This window comes from Telmatherina bonti (assembly GCF_933228915.1).
Source record: "Telmatherina bonti genome assembly, chromosome: 12".
Classification (NCBI taxonomy): Eukaryota; Metazoa; Chordata; class Actinopteri; order Atheriniformes; family Telmatherinidae; genus Telmatherina; species Telmatherina bonti.
In genome coordinates this window covers 35,612,167-35,630,256 of record NC_136610.1, presented here as the reverse complement: position 1 = coordinate 35,630,256, position 18,090 = coordinate 35,612,167, and the positions used below count along the sequence as shown (strand labels likewise).

Here is an 18,090-nt window from a genome sequence, read left to right as displayed (position 1 = left end):
ATAATTCAGTTAACTCTGTCACGGTGGATGTAACATCGTAGCGTAATAAGATTCAACAGCTGGGAGTGTTTTTGGAGCACACGGGCGTTTGGAGCAGGTATTTGGCAGATGTGATCAGCATGAGCAGTTCGGCACCCGGCCGGTTTAGAGAAACTACAACTGGTGCAGTTTCGACTCCTGACCTGGTGCTTTTTTTCTGCAAGTCCTCCCCTGCTCCCTCCGACTCTTTTCCTGGTTAACTATCAGCTTAATAGTCTAAACATCTTCATATTCTTCCTCAGTACTGATGCAATATTAACCGCTCACTGCAGATGCAGCTCCAGTTGGTGAACCTTCAACACCGACTTAGTGTTACTGAAACAGTGAAACTAGAAAAGCAACAACCTTCGTCAAGCAGCTCGTTTCCACTCCAAAACATACACAGGATTTTGTCCAACATTCATTTTATATGGATACAGTATTAAAATTTTCAGTGACACTATTAAAAAATTCATTGAAGAGCCAAGCATACCTTTGGTGTTTAAAACTGCAATAATATCAAAAGTCAAATATGAATAAAAAAAAAAAGAAAACTAGCAGATACAGTAGCTCTAGCTGGTCTTTCAACATGTGCTAAATAACAAAATAAGAGTTTTAATTCCTAATAATTCCATATAAAAGTTCATTCCGCTTTAAACTGGTGAAAAATGACCATTTAAACCCCTAATTCTGAATGAAACAGTCAATTCAGAATTCAACTTAATTCTGAAGTAAGTGGCTGGTTTATTCACATTTTTTTTATCCGTACTGATTCATTCCTGTTATGTAAACATTGATTCTGTTTGAGTTTGTTCCGATCGTTCTGAGCATGCTCGTCACCGTATCCCATCGCGATGATGCACATATTCTACACGTTGTTTTGCCTCTCGTGTTCAGTAGTCTGCTTTCCTTTTCCTTCTCAGCTGCAGAAATAAGTGAAGTAGTATCCTCGTGTCGAGCAGACGTCTTAAAATTTATAATCAAAATAACGGTAAACTGGTTCTTATTATGTAGTTTTCCATGTTCCTGAATAGATGAGAGGCAGGAAGCAGAGTTTCTTTCTAGTTACATTAAAATAAAACTAAATTCTCATAATTCGATGTACGGCAAAAACAATTGTCCTGTATTTTTATTATCTGTGTTCCTCAACATAAAACTGGATTCACCATAATATTATTATATTTTCTAGGAGAGGTTTAAGCTACCTCTCCTATACGGTCCATACCATTCAGATATGTGAGTACAATGATGTTGCATATTTTAACATTGTGTAACAATAAAGTAATGCATTTTCTACATCTGGTAAAGAATTCCTGTCAACAATTCTGTCCAGATAACTCTCAGACTCCTCAGAAACTATACACAAAAATCCACCTAGTGGCTTTTGCGTAAAGTTGCTAACAGACAGATAGATAAGCATGGGCAGCAACATAACCTCTAATGTGTTTATATGTTCCCGTATAAACTCTGGGCAAGTGCTATATTTCACTCTAAGGGTGTTAAATTTGGGATTTTGAGTTTGCTGTGAAACCAAACGAGAAACTATTCCCTGGTCTGCAGAGTTGCTACTCTGGTTAAAACAGAAGCGGTGATTCAACATGTTCCTGTCTTAAGTTGTTTAAAACTTGTTGCTGGCATAACATTTCTCAGTTTCAACATTTGACACATTGATTTTATGCTATCATCTGTTAAAATGGATCTTAAAAGATTTGCAAGCAATTGCATTCTGAAGGAAATATGAAGAATGGATATAATGTTTTACTAAAATGTAAAGAATGAGTCACATCAGATCACCATGAAAGACTTTGTGAAGTACGTTCCCAGTGGAGGACATAATCTTTAGGTCATAGCTTCCAGACTTAAATAGTACACTTATGGGAAGAGTGGGTGGTTTGCAAAGCTTAGCTGTGGAGCTGCTGTCTTCTTTTATGTGCCTGAGCGTGTACAATCAGTCCTCCTTTTCTCATAAGGTGCTGCAGTTGGAGCTTTTTCTGCAGAAGTTTCCAGGTATTTCAGAACAGTGTGGGCTTAAAACTGAGTTGCATCTGATAAAAACACATCAGTTGGACTGAAAAACATATATTGTATCATGATCTGTAAAGCTACATCAGATGAAATGACAAATTGCTCTGTTTTATGAGCAGAGGTTGCATCTGTAAAATACAGTAAGCATGAAACTGCTTCTCTCGGCCAAGTGATCCACCAATACTCCCTTTAGATATCAATTACCAGTTTGCAGTGTTTCCCCAGCGACTGCAATCCACTATCAGGGGAATCCCTGCTGCAATTCTACTGAGTAAGAATTCCTTTTCATGCACTAAATGCTCCTATCTAGGTTAAGTGGTGTTTGATGCCTTGGTGGAAGGCGAAATGCCTGCCAGTGACTGTTTCCCTTGTTTAACTAGTCACTCCACATTATCTGATTGGCTGGCTTTATATTAATCATTCATTACTAGTGTGTCAGTGTTTGGTGTAGCGTACTTTCAAACTAGGTCAGTTGGCACCAACGAGTATGCTCTCAGGCCTCACAGGGACGGACATCTTGCATAAGCCTTTGAACATATCAGCACACTGTTACAGAAGTCTCACTATTCAACCATACATTAATTTGGCACACCGTCATGTTGACCTTCCTTGGATTTGCTTGCTCTTGAAAACAGCCATGCTATAATTTTATACCTGAAATAACTCTGAATGCACACAGCCGACACAATTACATACTTCATACTTACTGTATATTAGTCATGTTTCATCATTACTGTCATTCATGCTGTATTGAAGCATTATGGTGGTTTTTATATAATGATGATAGCAGTTTAAAAACTATACTTATTCTTTTTGGTTACATGGATGCAATAGCAATAAGCATTAAGCACTATTACAATTCTTTAGTTTACTGTATATTTATTTATTTTCATATCCAACCAACACAGCGTACCAGAATTGTACAGCAGAGTAGTCATTTCTGTACATTTTAATAATTAAAGCGTACATGTTCACCGAATATTCACTGGATTCTTTAACAATTCCTTTAACAACTTCTAAGCAAAATCTGAAGCTCTGCTAGCTGCTAAATGCTTCACTACATTCCTCAAGCTGCTAGCTTATTATTTTATATGTCAGTTAAAACAGCAGTGTTTTTGCAGTAAAATAAGAAGTTACCAAAATAAGGTTTTTGACTTAAATACCAAAGCAATAAGCTGAAAGATGCTAAATAACACCATTTTAATGTTTTATTGCCACAGTCAGTAAAGTTGCTCTATGGCTAGCATTGAGTTAAAAGATATCATTCCATTTTTTTGCTAACCACGGCTAGCATCTAGCCATAACCACGGCTAGCAGTTAGCCACTTAAGTTGCTACAACTGAAACTATTAAGAGATAATTTAATTGTTTAGACAACCACTAATGGCAGCTAGCTACACCATGTAATGTTGATACCAATGGCTACCAAACCATTAAATGAAATAATTTTCCTTATTGACCACTGCTGGCCACAGAAAGTAGTCATTAGTTATGGCAGTTAGAAGCAACAATTATGTTGTTTGCTAGCCAGAGATAGCAGCTAGCTGCACCAAGTAAAACTGATACAATTAAAACAATTAAAAGACATCATCTTTTTTTCTAGCCACATCATATAAAGTTGCTTTCTATGTCTAGCAAACAACTGAAAGATATCATTTGTTTGGTAGCCATGGCGAGAAAGTTTTAGCCACAGCAGCTTTACAGATCAGCAGGATGCATGTTAACCAGTTTATTTTTTCTAACCCATAAGGCCATAAACTAATCAAAAGACTGTTTGTGTTTGATCTTATATCAAATATAAAAACTTCTTAGCCTGAAAACAGGTGAAAATAACCCAAATCTTGTTGAAGACATATTTCAGGACCTTGGGGCTTTTAGAATATTATTAGCAGTACCTTAATTTAAGAGTTTGGGCACTTGAAAGGCAAAGAACAGTTAAACAGGGATTTATAAATCAACAATTAGTATTGTAGTTTGTTTCTGACTAGCATACTGTATCGTCTCTGGAATCAGTTTTGACAATTTTCCTCATCTTTACAAAAAAAATGTTTTTCATATGAGATAGAATAGCTGCAAAACTTTTGAAAAATAAATCTGGACATAGTCCCAGCATTGGTTTTTTGACATTCCTGTGCCATAAACAAGCACAAAATCGTGTCTCTGTACGGAACGTGTGCTAAATGAGTGAGGTATTCCAATCCATTTTTCAGGAACCTGGTTTTCTTACTTTACAGGAAAGCAGATTTGATAATTATCTGTATTCTATAATTATTATCTTCCCTTCCCGCAAAGCAATCAAAGGCTTCTCTGAGGAAAATTCACCAACATCCCGTGAATTCCTGGTTCGTCCATACTCCTCCCCCATCCACCTCCCAAGCATGGGGACTGGCATGCAAATTGAATTACGCAAGATATAGAGCTCCATAGGGTAATAAGAGTGCACTCAATTTCTGTAAATTCCAGCCTCTGTGTGTGGCTGTGGAAATAGTGGCAGAGAGAGAATTAGTCCTAACGCAATTCCTGTAAAACGCTGGCAATAAAACTATGGCAATATAAAAAAAAAAAAGGGGGGGAAACGGAAAGAAAAGGGGTATTGAATAAAAAACAATCTGTTGGGATTAGTCCATGCCACCGACACCCCCCTCCCCCATTCCCATTGCTGAAAAGGACTTTCCTCTTGCCAAGTGGCAGCATGTATCAAGGCGCTCATTTCAAAATCGCAGCAAATGAGCTATGTTTCTCTGTTCTGTTGCCATGGGTAACACATCTTTTTCTTCTCATGTCTAATCTTGGCTTCTCTTTGAGATATCTTCCGTTTGAAAAGCTTGCCTGCTACTGCAGCACTGGCACTGTTTCATGCCCCTGTCAGCTATTAGACTCTGCTCGGCTAGTAGGAGATCACACTGCCAGCCTTCATGTAGCCTATATACAGATAATTGCATCAAAATACAACGATAACAGTTACAGCTGTCCAGTTTATGTCCAAGACAACCTTTCCTTTTTAAAACTAAAATCCTGAGATAAAAATATCTTGCTCATGTTGATTACATAAGTGAAGCAAAGTCTTGACTCATTCATTATAAAATATATTCCAGGAAATGACTGATTTTGGAAATGCTAAACCAAGCGGACTCTGCCAGCACTTTTACAATATTAATGGTTGTGCTGGAGGACGCTTTGTTTCCATCCCAGATAATTGTCTGCTCATTCGAGGAATAGGTCCTAGAAAACCTGGGGCAAACAAAACTGCAGAAAAAACTACATAAAACTGTAAAGAGTACTCAAAAAGTCAAGAGGACATTATTAGAGGGAGAGAAGAGAAGAGGAAAGAAGGGAGTCAACATCAGACTGAATTTCACGGGCTGAAGGAAGCTCAGAGAAGAGATGGGATGCAAGGCAGATGATGGATTAACCACTGTTACAGGTCTCCAAATCTGCCAAAGTTTGACTATATAATAACAGAGCTGAAAAAGTCCTCTCCAGGAGATACAAAGCAAGTTTTATTGTTTAAAGCAAATAAAAATCTGTTGCCAGAAAATATTTAGAAAATATTTGGAAAGAGAGAAAGTCATTATTCATTTAAAAATGTGGGTATTTTCAGGAAACCGTATTTAAGGACTAAATTAAAGGAACAATGAATTTCAGTGAAAGGAGTCAGTTTTTGGAATAATTTGGACCAAGAAGTGAAAGAATTAACATAAATTTTTTGTTTAAAGGAGAATTAAAGAAATTTTTAAACAGATATTATTAATAATGTGAAATTTACCCAATGTCCAATGTTGTAAGAAAATGCTTAAATATGAGTGGTAAAGTGGGAGACACAAGAAAATGATGTGTTTAGCCTGTGGGATGTCATGTACCTGATTGAGTTCTGAAGATTTATTTTCATTTTGTATAAATTTTTAGTTTGTTTGATTATATGAAAAGGGGGCAGATAATATAAGAATTGACTTCTGCTGCTTTTTTTTATTTCATTCAAATTTAACTTGTTCACATTTTAAAATGTGTTTTGATTTATTGAATAAAATAGAATTGATTTTAGAGGCTTGAAAAAGCTGAAATGTTTTAAAGACATTTCACAGAATTCCCACTCAAGGAAAAAAGGAAATGTACCAAACAGGCTGGTGTCGTTTGAAACCCTGATGAGTGTCGACACAAATTACAGCAACTAATTTAAAGTAATGTTCAAAAGGTGTTTACAACATTCTTGTTGTTTTTCAGGTGAATACACAGTGATGACAGCTCATTTCCATCTGAAGAGGAAGATTGGCTACTTCGTCATCCAGACGTACCTCCCGTGCATCATGACAGTCATCCTTTCCCAGGTGTCTTTCTGGCTGAACAGAGAGTCAGTGCCAGCTAGGACTGTGTTTGGTAAGCATGTTGCTGTATCTGATCACCTTATGTTTAGCTTCACTATTATTATAAACCCTGAGAAAACTAAAATAGCTGTAATGAATGATAAATCTCTCACAGATTAGGAGCTCAGAAAGGTCAACTATCTTAACAGAAGCAAACAGGAAATGATCTCCTAAGTGTGCGATACATTTAATTTAGATGCTTTATATTAAACAATATTTTTTTTTTTTTTAAAAATGGATCACCTTCAGAGGAGCTAACTATAAAATACCTGTTTCCCTTTTTTTCTCAGGTGTGACCACAGTTCTCACAATGACAACGCTAAGTATAAGCGCGAGAAACTCCCTGCCTAAGGTCGCATATGCCACTGCCATGGACTGGTTCATCGCTGTCTGCTACGCCTTTGTCTTCTCCGCTTTGATTGAGTTTGCCACCGTCAATTACTTCACAAAGCGAGGCTGGGCTTGGGATGGAAAGAGTGTCGTGAGTGAAAAGGTAATGGAAAAGAAAACACGTCTGACAGGCTCCGCTTTCAAAAAGGATTCATTAGCATCGTGCTGCAGCTGTGAACGGTGGCTTAAGAGGCATTTGATGAAGAAACAGAGGAAAAAAATGGTAATAGCTGATTTAAAACACCACACGTTCATCCTATATTCCAAATTCGCACAATATAAGTACAAATAAGTCAAATAGACAGGTAAAACAGTCTTCACAGAGCTATTTTTATCAATTAATTATTAGAAAGTTGGTTCAAATATGATGTACCAGTAACTATGACGGAACAAAACAAAACAACCTTAATCACAATTATGTGGGCCAAACCATTAGTAAACATGGTGCATGTCCAAAAAATTATGAATAACTTAAAAAAATTTAATATTGACACTCATTGTCCACTAAACCTGTTCAATTGTTTGTTAGCACAACGATCTAATGAGCCACTCACGCGGCAACTCGGCTCATTTACACATGAAGACATGGTGAAGTTACAACTGAACATCAGAATGAGGAATAAGGGAGATTTAAACATGGTGTACTTGTTTCTGGAGAGAAAAGATCCATAAGCATTGGTTTTCTGGATCAAAGGAAGAATGGTCAGACTGGTTGGAGATGATAGAAAGAAAACAGGAAGTCCAGTAAGCACTGGTTCCAACCAAGATCTGCAGAACATCATCTCTGAACACACAACCCGTCCAGCCTGGAAGCAGATGGTCTCCAGCAGCAGAAGACCACAGCGGGTTCCCTCCTGTCAGTAAGAACAGGAAACTGAGGCTACAATTCACACAGACTCACCAGAACTGGACAATAGAAGATGGAGAAACGTTGCTGGTCTGATGAGTCTCCAGTTCAGCTCCACATTCACATGGTAGGATCAGAATCTGCTGGAAACATCATGATGGATCCATCCTGCTGTCAGGATCAACGCTTCAGGCTGCTGCTGGTGGAATGGTGGGGGGAGGTTTTCTGGTCCCACTTTGGTCCCCTTAGTACCAGTATGACATGGTTTAACCTCCACAGCCTACCTGAGTCCTGCTGCTGACCATGTCCATCCCTTTCTGAGCACAGTGTAGCATCTTATGATGGAAACTTCCAGCAGGATGATGCACCATGTCACAAAGCTCACATCATCTCCACCATGACGATGAGTTCACTGTCCTCCAACGGCTCCACAGTCACCAGATCTACATCCAGCAGAGCAGCTTTGGGATGAGGTGGAACGGGAGATTCTCATCATGATGAGGTGGAACGGGAGATTCTCATCATGATGAGGTGGAACGGGAGATTCTCATGGTGATGAGGTGGAACGGGAGATTCTCATCATGATGTGGTGGAACGGGAGATTCTCATGGTGATGAGGTGAAACGGGAGATTCTCATGGTGATGAGGTGGAACGGGAGATTCTCATCATGATGTGGTGGAACGGGAGATTCTCATCATGATCAGGTGGAACGGGAGATTCTCATGGTGATGAGGTGGAACGGGAGATTCTCATGGTGATGAGGTGGAACGGGAGATTCTCATCATGATGAGGTGGAACGGGAGATTCTCATCATGATGAGGTGGAACGGGAGATTCTCATCATGATCAGGTGGAACGGGAGATTCTCATGGTGATGAGGTGGAACGGGAGATTCTCATGGTGATGAGGTGGAACGGGAGATTCTCATGGTGATGAGGTGGAACGGGAGATTCTCATGGTGATGAGGTGGAACGGGAGATTCCCATAGTGATGTGGTGGAACGGGAGATTCTCATCATGATGAGGTGGAACGGGAGATTCTCATGGTGATGAGGTGGAACAGGAGATTCTCATCATGATGAGGTGGAACGGGAGATTCTCATCATGATGAGGTGGAACGGGAGATTCTCATCATGATGAGTTGGAACGGGAGATTCTCATCATGATGAGATGGAACGGGAGATTCTCATGGTGATGAGGTGGAACGGGAGATTCTCATCATGATGAGGTGGAACGGGAGATTCTCATGGTGATGAGGTGGAACGGGAGATTCTCATGGTGATGAGGTGGAACGGGAGATTCTCATGGTGATGTAGTGGAAAAGGAGATTCTCATGGTGATGTGGCGGAACGGGAGATTCTCATGGTGATGTGGTGGAACGGGAGATTCTCATGGTGATGTAGTGGAAAAGGAGATTCTCATGGTGATGTGGCGGAACGGGAGATTCTCATGGTGATGTGGTGGAACGGGAGATTCTCATCATGATGAGGTGGAACGGGAGATTCTCATGGTGATGAGGTGGAACGGGAGATTCTCATGGGGATGAGGTGGAACGGGAGATTCTCATGGTGATGAGGTGGAACGGGAGATTCTCATCATGATGAGGTGGAACGGGAGATTCTCATCATGATGAGGTGGAACGGGAGATTCTCATCATGATCAGGTGGAACGGGAGATTCTCATGGTGATGAGGTGGAACGGGAGATTCTCATGGTGATGAGGTGGAACGGGAGATTCTCATGGTGATGTGGTGGAACAGGAGATTCTCATGGTGATGTGGTGGAACGGGAGATTCTCATGGTGATGAGGTGGAACGGGAGATTCTCATGGTGATGTGGTGGAACGGGAGATTCTCATGGTGATGAGGTGGAACGGGAGATTCTCATAGTGATGTGGTGGAACGGGAGATTCTCATGGTGATGAGGTGGAACGGGAGATTCTCATGGTGATGTGGTGGAACAGGAGATTCTCATGGTGATGAGGTGGAACGGGAGATTTTCATCGTGATGTGGTGGAACGGGAGATTCTCATGGTGATGAGGTGGAACGGGAGATTCTCATGGTGATGAGGTGGAACGGGAGATTCTCATGGTGATGTGGTGGAACGGGAGATTCTCATGGTGATGAGGTGGAACGGGAGATTCTCATGGTGATGTAGTGGGACTGTGTTAGTGTTTCCACCTTGTTGAATCACAAAGAATTCAAATACAAAATGGGGCCCAACCTGGTACTTGCAAAGTGTACCTAATAAAATGAACGATGAGCCTTCTGCTTTTTCTGATAGAATAAGCTTCTCATATTTTTATCCATCTTCCTGGGTGGAAGTTGTAAGTAATTAAAGTGATATTTAATTTGTTCAGATGTTGGTGGTGTGATGAGACTCTACAGAGGACCTCTCAGCTTGATTCTTTCGTCTTTAAGAGCCTTTACACACTGAAGAGACAAAAAGCACAGATGTTCTGGACAGCTGTCTGCCAGCTTGGCATGCACATCTATTTTTGTCTGATTTGTAAGAGCTGAATATAAAATGTAATATTTAGAGGAAGCAAAAAGTTACTGGCAGGGAAACTGGAGCAAATTTAATTTCAGGAAACTTCCCAATAGGGCGGCTGTAGCTCAGGAGGAAGAGCAGCCATCTTTCAATTGGAAAGTTGATCCAGGAGATCAATTCCAGGCTTCTCCTGACTATGTGCCGAAGTGCCCCAAATTGCCCTCTGATGTGTCTATTGAGGTATGAGGTTTGGATAAAAGCGTCTGCTAAATGACTGTGGAATAGAATTAATTAATTAACATGAATTTCTTCACCATACATTCCTCTACTTAACAAAAAGTAATTAATTCATTGTCCTAACTGCTTAGTCCTATAAAGGGTCACGGGCAGTCTTTGGGCAAAAGGCAGGGTACACCCTGGACTCCTTGCCAGTCCATTGCAGGGCCACACAGAGACAAACAACCACTCACGCTCACCCCAATGGGCAATTTAGACCAGTTAACCTAATGTGCATGTTTTTGGACAGTGGTAGGATGCCGGAGTATCCAGAGAGAACCCATGCATACACAAGGAGAACATGAAAACTCCACACAGAAAGGCCACTGACCAAGCCAAGGATCAAACTAGTGACCACTACGCCACTATGCAGCCCCACATAACAAATAGTCATGGATAAACATTCCCTATAAAGCATACATTAAACAATGTACAAAGGAAACAAACTCAATAACACACCGTAATGTGGCATTTCCGCAAGTCCCGTGACGGTGACATCACAGACACAATGCGGCATTCCTCCACATCATAAACACAACTCATAAGCTACCGTGTGCGTGTGACAGAATGAAGTAATGTTGGTCTGCGGAGAAAGTGTCAAGGCCGCTTTGTCACAGTTTATGAGAATGTTTCAGGATGTATGGCCTCAGATATACGTCAGTACTGGTACTACTGGCTCTTCAGACTACAATGAAGACCATAACATCTTACTAGACCAGCTGAAAAGTAGGGTAGGACTGTCTGGAACAATACTGAACTGGTTTGAGCTCGATTTAAAAGACAGGGATTACTTGTAGCTGTGGAATAGAATAAAATCAGAAGCAGAAGCTTTATTGTAATTATACAATACAATAAAATTCTCTTGCAAAATTGCATCTTGTGTAGCAGCTGCAATGTCGCGACAAAATCAATCAAGTAAATAAAAGTTTTATGAGTAATAAAATGTGGTTAAAATGTATAGATAGTCAGAATAAAAACTAGTTATGCTGGTTTGTAGTATCATGTCTTGTGGAGTTCCACAAGGCTCCATCTTAGGACCACTGCTGTTCAACATCTACATGCTCCCTCTCATTCACGTCAGGAAAAACAACTTTATAATTTCCTGTTTCAGTGTTGAAGACACAAGCCTCATGAGATTTTTACGAATTGCGGCTTATGCGTGGTAGCCACATAGTATTATTTTTCTACTTGCTGCGGAGAATTTGCTACAGCTTCTCGAAGCTTTTCTCCCTCATTTTCTTTTCTAAAACTGAAATTTGCTCGTTTGTTCCCCACCGCTCCGTCTCTACTGGAAATGAACTGGTCACGACCCCTTACGTGTCTGGGGACACGTACATGCAAAAAAGTGTTTCCATGACACTTTTGTGATATATTTCTATATCGAAATGTCTGAAAAACCTCCTCATGAGAGTGTAAAAACGTTTATATATTTCAGTATTGCAATACATTATATTGCGATATATTACAATATTTCAGTCTCTTTTTTAAAAAATGTAGGTGTTTCCAACAGGGTTTTTTCTATTGTGATATTTCGTTTTTGAACCATTCTAGGTGTAATGGAAACGCACCTAGAGTTAGCTTTTGACCGTTTTCCATCAGTATCAGCTCGTTGCAACTTAACTCGCCTCGGCTCGGTTTGTAGGGTTTTCCACGCGGCTTTTGGACCCGTTTACCGGTACTTTTTCTGTAACTCCTCAGCCCAGGTTCTAAGCAAGCAGAGTCGGGTTGTGTGCCACTATTGGTCAGGGACGTGGCCAATCAGGGGTCAGGGAGTGACATCACTGGAAGAGTGACTCCAAGTTGTTTACGTTACGTGACAAGCAATGGCGCCACAAAAGTCTGTTCTGTGGTCCAACACAGAGGGGGAGACATTTCTTTGGTTGCTGAGGAAAGGATACAGAGGGAACTAGATGGAGCGACACGAAATGAAAAAATCAATCAAGAACTTTCCGACTCAATGTCTACGGCGGGCAACGGAGTTTCCAGCAGTGTCGAGAGAAGCTGAAAAAACTCCAAAGAGACTATCGGCAGGTCAAGGACCACGATGGTCGGAGTGGATCAATCAGAAGAGACTGGAAGTGGTTCCAACAAATGGAAACGATTTATGGTCAGCAACCGGCGAGCCGCAGACCAAGTAGCAGGTTGTCTCTAGGTCCTGTGTTGTTGTAGAGCTTGTCGTGCACAACAGTGACGTTGCAGCGATTTCACACAAACCCCGCCCATTTTAGACCTGGTACTAAACTGTAATGGAAAAGAAACCAGACCAAGCTGAGGCGAGTTAAGTTGAGACAAGCTGGTACTGATGGAAAAGAGTCATTAGTTAGACCAGGGAAATGTCTAAAACCTGCGGCTCTTGGAAACTGAGCTGCATAAATTAATCATAGGATTAATTTTAAGGTTCTTTTGGTTGTTTATGAATGTCTGAATCGTCTTGGATCTTCGTATGTATCAGACCTGCTCTTAAATTAAAAACCCTCACAAACCCTGAGTTCCTCTGGTATCTGCCTCTTCCCAAAGTGAGAACTAACACTCTTGGTGAGGCGTCGTTCCTCCATCACAGCGTTTGACTGTGAAGTAGCTTGCCAGAGAACCTCAGTGCCACAGAGACTGTTTGTAGTTCTTTGTAGCTCAGCTTTTCATTGAATATTTATTTGTTTAAGTATCTTTTTATTTTATTTTATTACATTATCTTTCCAGTCCTTGTTGTTTTGGAGAAGGAATATGTGTGAAACATGCAGTGCATGGGGGTCCGGAGGAGGACACTGGTTAACATAAAGCACTTTGGATGATCTTGTACATGAAATGTAATCTACAAACCAACCTGCTTCGGCTTGAGGCGCCGCAATGCCTCATTAACATTCGTTTCAAAGTCATGCAAGGATGACAAGTCAGTTTGTTTTTGTTTGTTTTTTTGTCTCGACAGAAAAAAGAGAGGGCATCAATCGTAAAGAAGAATAACGCCTACGCCGTTGCAGTGGCCAACTACGCACCTAACATCACCAAGGATTCCAGTACGCTTCCCACCATTGCCAAAGGTGGAGCTACAGATCCCAGCAAGCCCAAAGCCGACGGAAAAGCCCAGGAAAGTAAGAAGACATTCAACAGCGTCAGCAAAATTGACAGGATCTCACGGATTATGTTTCCGGTTCTCTTTGGCACCTTCAACCTGGTTTACTGGGCCACCTACCTAAACAGAGAACCCGTTATAAAGGATATGGTCCCGTCTAACTAGAGACCAGTTCAGCTCGCTTCTGGGACCAAGAGATGAACCAAATACCTCCAGCAACTGTGTACACGTACCTTTGCAGTCCTGGATTGCAGTGTGATCCTGTATCTCCGCCCTGTTTTCTACACCGTCTGCAGCACTTTTGCGAAGCCTGGCTTTTGTAAATGTGTATGTATATTTATATTCATGGTTTCATGGTGACATAGTCCCTTAGATTAGAGTGCATATTACCTTGAAAGTATGTTTCGTATTACAGTATGTGGCCACTGTACATACAAATCAACTTAACATCAACACGCATTTTATTTAAGATTACTTCTAAGTGTGTTTATTTATGCTGGTGATATCCACTATCTTTAAATCACAGTATATATATATATTTTTTCCTTTAAGTGCGATGGACTAATGGTCATTTTTTTAATGTTACTAGACATGTAAGTGTGGCCTGATTTTTTCCTTTTTCTGTCCAAGCCGATGCAAAAACACACTTGTATAATACTACAGTTTAAAACTTGTTTTATGCCCGTGACTGCAGGTATGGGGCTGCCATCAAACTCTGCTCTGATCCTCACAAAGACTGAAAATTAATAGATGCAGTGTTCAGCTAGTTTAAAGTGCAGAGTTTCCAAAGTTTACAGGTTCAAAGTTCAATTCATTTACATTTTTCCAGTGTTAGAAGTGAAAACAGAAGACCGAACTGGAGAAGAAAAGAAATTATAATGTTTTATGTTTATGTTTTATGTTCTGTTTTGCAAGGAAATTTGTTACACTAGAGCCTAAATTTGTATTTTTGTTTCGTCTGAGGTATTTTTCTTTAGTATTTCATCTTCCTTCTTCCCTAACCAGTAAAGTCAGGAAGAAAATTGCTGTAAAATGTAAAAATATTTTAATTTATATCACCTCACACTGGGAAGATGCTTCAGCTTAACACCTCCTGACCAAGCTGAGGTTCTGGCTTGTGTTCATGGTGGCATAATTCACTCAGAAATGTTGATCAGTACGTAAATAATCTAAAACAGACGAGGCAGCTGATGTCATCATCACGGCTATGAAGCGCTGTAGGTATTTATGCTTGGCTGTGCAATGCATCATGGGTAATGTAGTGCAAAGTAGATGTTGCGCCTGGAAAATATGTGCAGAAACTGCTGCAGGACCTCATGTAAAACAAACAAGTTCGTGTTCAAGTTCTTTATCTGCAAATATGTTTGATTCAGTTCAACGCTGACAGAAAAACAACGGTCTTGTTTTGTGCACAACACTGTTTTAGACTACAAAACCGAATCCTTGTAGAAATAAAAGCGGAACAAGGGGCATCCAGATACTTAGTGAAGCTGAAGTATTGATCCACCACCAGAGGGCGCTAAAACCCCGACCGCAGTGCTGCTGAGACATCAGCGAAATGAAAACCTGTTTACACACCAGCAGAAAAAAGAAACATTAACATCAGTACAACATTACACTATATTTACTCACTTTTAACTGTTTGTTGTCGCACCAGCGCCCGAGGAAACAGTTCAGGGCTAACCTGAAGCTTCCAGTTGGCTAGTAATGTTGTCTTCCACTAGAGGCGGGACATGTCACATATCACCGTTTGTTGTCAAATGCTGTTTGTTAAAGGTGGTTGGAGTTCCTTGTCTTCCATTTATTAGCGTGTGGAAAACCGTTTTGAATCCTCAAGTTAGTCAACTTTACTTTTCAAGCCAGACGTGATGGACGAGCGATGAATCCAAATCAGAAAACCACGATTTTACTTTACAATAAACAAAGTGGGGAAAGTGTTAACTGAAGTATCAACCAAGTGAAAGTAGAGGAATCATCTCGGTTTCTCTGCAGCAAGGATCGTTGTTAGAGCCAAGTATGAAGTACGTTGCCCCCTGCTGGTCATCACAAAGCTTTGCTTCGGATTCTTTTTGTTCATTCAGTCACGCGACGCCTGCACATGTTGAAAACAACACAGCTAATAAAGGAAATACATGTTTTATACAGAAAAACAAAAATAAAATGTGACTTAAGGCTGCAAAACGACATTTATTCCACATCAAACATTAAATGGAAGGTTTAAAAAACGAGGAGGAAAGATGAACTTAAATAGTAATTTATTTATTTATTTATTTATTAAAGTTTATTTGTTTAATAATCAAAGATAAAGTTAAAATGTGCAAATTGTCTTTTTTAAATGTATTGTTGAAAATGTAAGAAAATCCACTTCTTGCTTTTATTTATATTAGTTCTTTATTTTTTCTTTGCTTGTTGTATACACACGTATTTATGCAATTATTTTTAGGTTATTTTATCATTTATCTTTATTAATTAATAAATTAAATATTTAGTTGTATTTTATTTGTTTATTTCATTGAGCACATGGAAAAAATCACTACAAACTATTAAAGTTATAAAATTGTTTTTGTGTTTTTCAAGTATTAAATTAAAATATTTTCTATAATATGTTAAAAAAAAAAAAAACATGATTATGTTTGAGTCCAAATGTGTTTTATAAATCTTTTTCTTGTTATCTCTGTCAGAATTATGTCAACTTCAGCCCCCTACCAGCAGTCAGATTCTCTAAGTGTTGATATTTTTATGTGTGATATGATTTTGCTTCACATTTTGATATAATTTAACTCAGTTTTTTTTTTCTTGAGTCAAACTTTGCATGGAGACAAAATCTACAACTTTAGTGAATTATTATTATTCCTTTTAATGTCATCAGATGTATCTCACAGTTTGTCTGACATCCGAATACAAACTTAAACATTCCAGATAAAGTGATTGTTTACAAAGTGGATACTTAATTCAGCACATTTTTAATAAAAAAAATAATAATTTCAGTTCTTTACATCTTTTTTCATGTTTTTGGAATTTCACTGTAAAAACATGAATGAAAAAAATAAGTGTTTTCTGTAAATTTTGCTTTTTGTAGTTGGAAAAAAAAAGAATGAAGCATCACTGTGTTTTAAGCCTCGAGTGTGAATATATCACCTTCATTTTCACTTCAAATACGGGACATAATTTAATTTTTTTTTCAGCTTTTCTTTCATTTGTGGGCCTAGCAGCACGTCTGACAGCATCTTAACTCAAAGCAACCAACGTCTCTGGTAGAAAATGCCCCTAAAAAGGCGAATTAAAGGTGTTTTTACAGAACTTTTGTTTTAACAGTGTGTCAATAAGAAGCATTCAAAAGGTGATTACTGCTGCGTTACAAACACAGAGCTGTGTGAGGCAGCTCAGCTGGACAGGATCCTGACAACCAGGGCGTCTCTGCTGCCAGAGACGATCATCACGACAGTGTTGGTAACAAAAGCCCCGAGGCACCGAGCTGAGTCGCTGAGCTCGCTGAAGTTTCATTTTCCACCCGCATTGCTGAGCCCCGTCTCCCCAGTCCACAGCTGACCCCGCCGGTCCGCTCGGGGATTACGGCCTGACAGAAATCCGTCTTGATGGATGTGGAGGAGTCTAGTTGCTTCCGCAGCACAGTTGAGTTGCTTACATACATGTCTTCAAATCTTCATAATTGAGGATTACTTACAGTTTTTGTAAACGTCAGATTGGAGCACACGAATGCGAGTCACTTTAAGAGCGTTTGGTGTGTGAACGACAGCACTGCAGCATGATGCGTGCAGCTTTATGGAAGCTGAACAGGAATTTAAAGAACGTTGATGTAGAACTTCCAGAAAGACTAAAGCACAGAAAAGCTTCCAGCCTCAGTTGTTGTCATGGCCCGTGGGCCAGAACAGACCCGCCAGAGGGTCCAATCTGGAGACAGATTTGGTAAATATAAAAACCCCACATAAGAAATAAAGTTTGATATTTAATGTGAAATAATTGTAGTGTCCAGTTTGTCCATGTGAGGTTGCATGTTTTATGTTTAACTCGAAAGAACTTCTGAGGCAGGTAGATAACTGGTTATTTTCTATCTTGATTATTTTAAAGTGGAACTATTCTGTGCATTTCAGGCTAATTTATTTTTATTTCTGAGACCAGAAGGGCTGGGATTGATCGAGTTATTGTCACAAATGGCTTTATTTACTTCAGACCGACCCTCTCCTTAGGCTGTCAGATCAGCCTGCGGGCAAAACGAGTGGATTGAGACTCTTCTGCATTAAGCCCCGCCTCCCGCCACCGCACTACATCGGGAGCGCGCACCGCACCTGCTTTCGCAGTCATTGTAACATCTCATAAACAGAAGGATTAGGCTCATATGAACTCAATAAAAAAAACAAAATACAATGTCAACACATAGCATCCAGCCCTACATGTTGGAACCTGAATCAGAGCCTGAAAACGAAGTGGAAAACAGCAACCCACAGCAACGAATGCAGCAGGATGTCTCTCTTTGGTAAACTCACCAGCCATCGTTGGAAATAACTTTATCCCACGTTTTCCACCGCCTGATGTATTTGTACATGCCCTTGTTAACCAGTAGAAGGTAACCAATCACCGAACCTTATCCCCCGGGACG

At 39.9% G+C, this 18,090-nt stretch overlaps 1 protein-coding gene across 1 annotated transcript in view; it reads left to right on the top strand.

Annotated features, from left to right (window-relative positions):
• The window catches only part of gabra2b (gamma-aminobutyric acid type A receptor subunit alpha2b), a gene marked incomplete at both ends in the record, with an annotated part of 51,551 nt that extends 37,914 nt beyond the window's left edge, over positions 1-13,637 (top strand). Inside the window, 3 exons of the mRNA XM_079249814.1 lie at positions 6,264-6,416; positions 6,694-6,896; positions 13,329-13,637. Coding sequence (XP_079105940.1) covers positions 6,264-6,416; positions 6,694-6,896; positions 13,329-13,637 — 665 coding nt within the window. The remainder of the gene's footprint in view (positions 1-6,263; positions 6,417-6,693; positions 6,897-13,328) is intronic.
• Between the last annotated feature and the right edge of the window lie 4,453 nt (positions 13,638-18,090).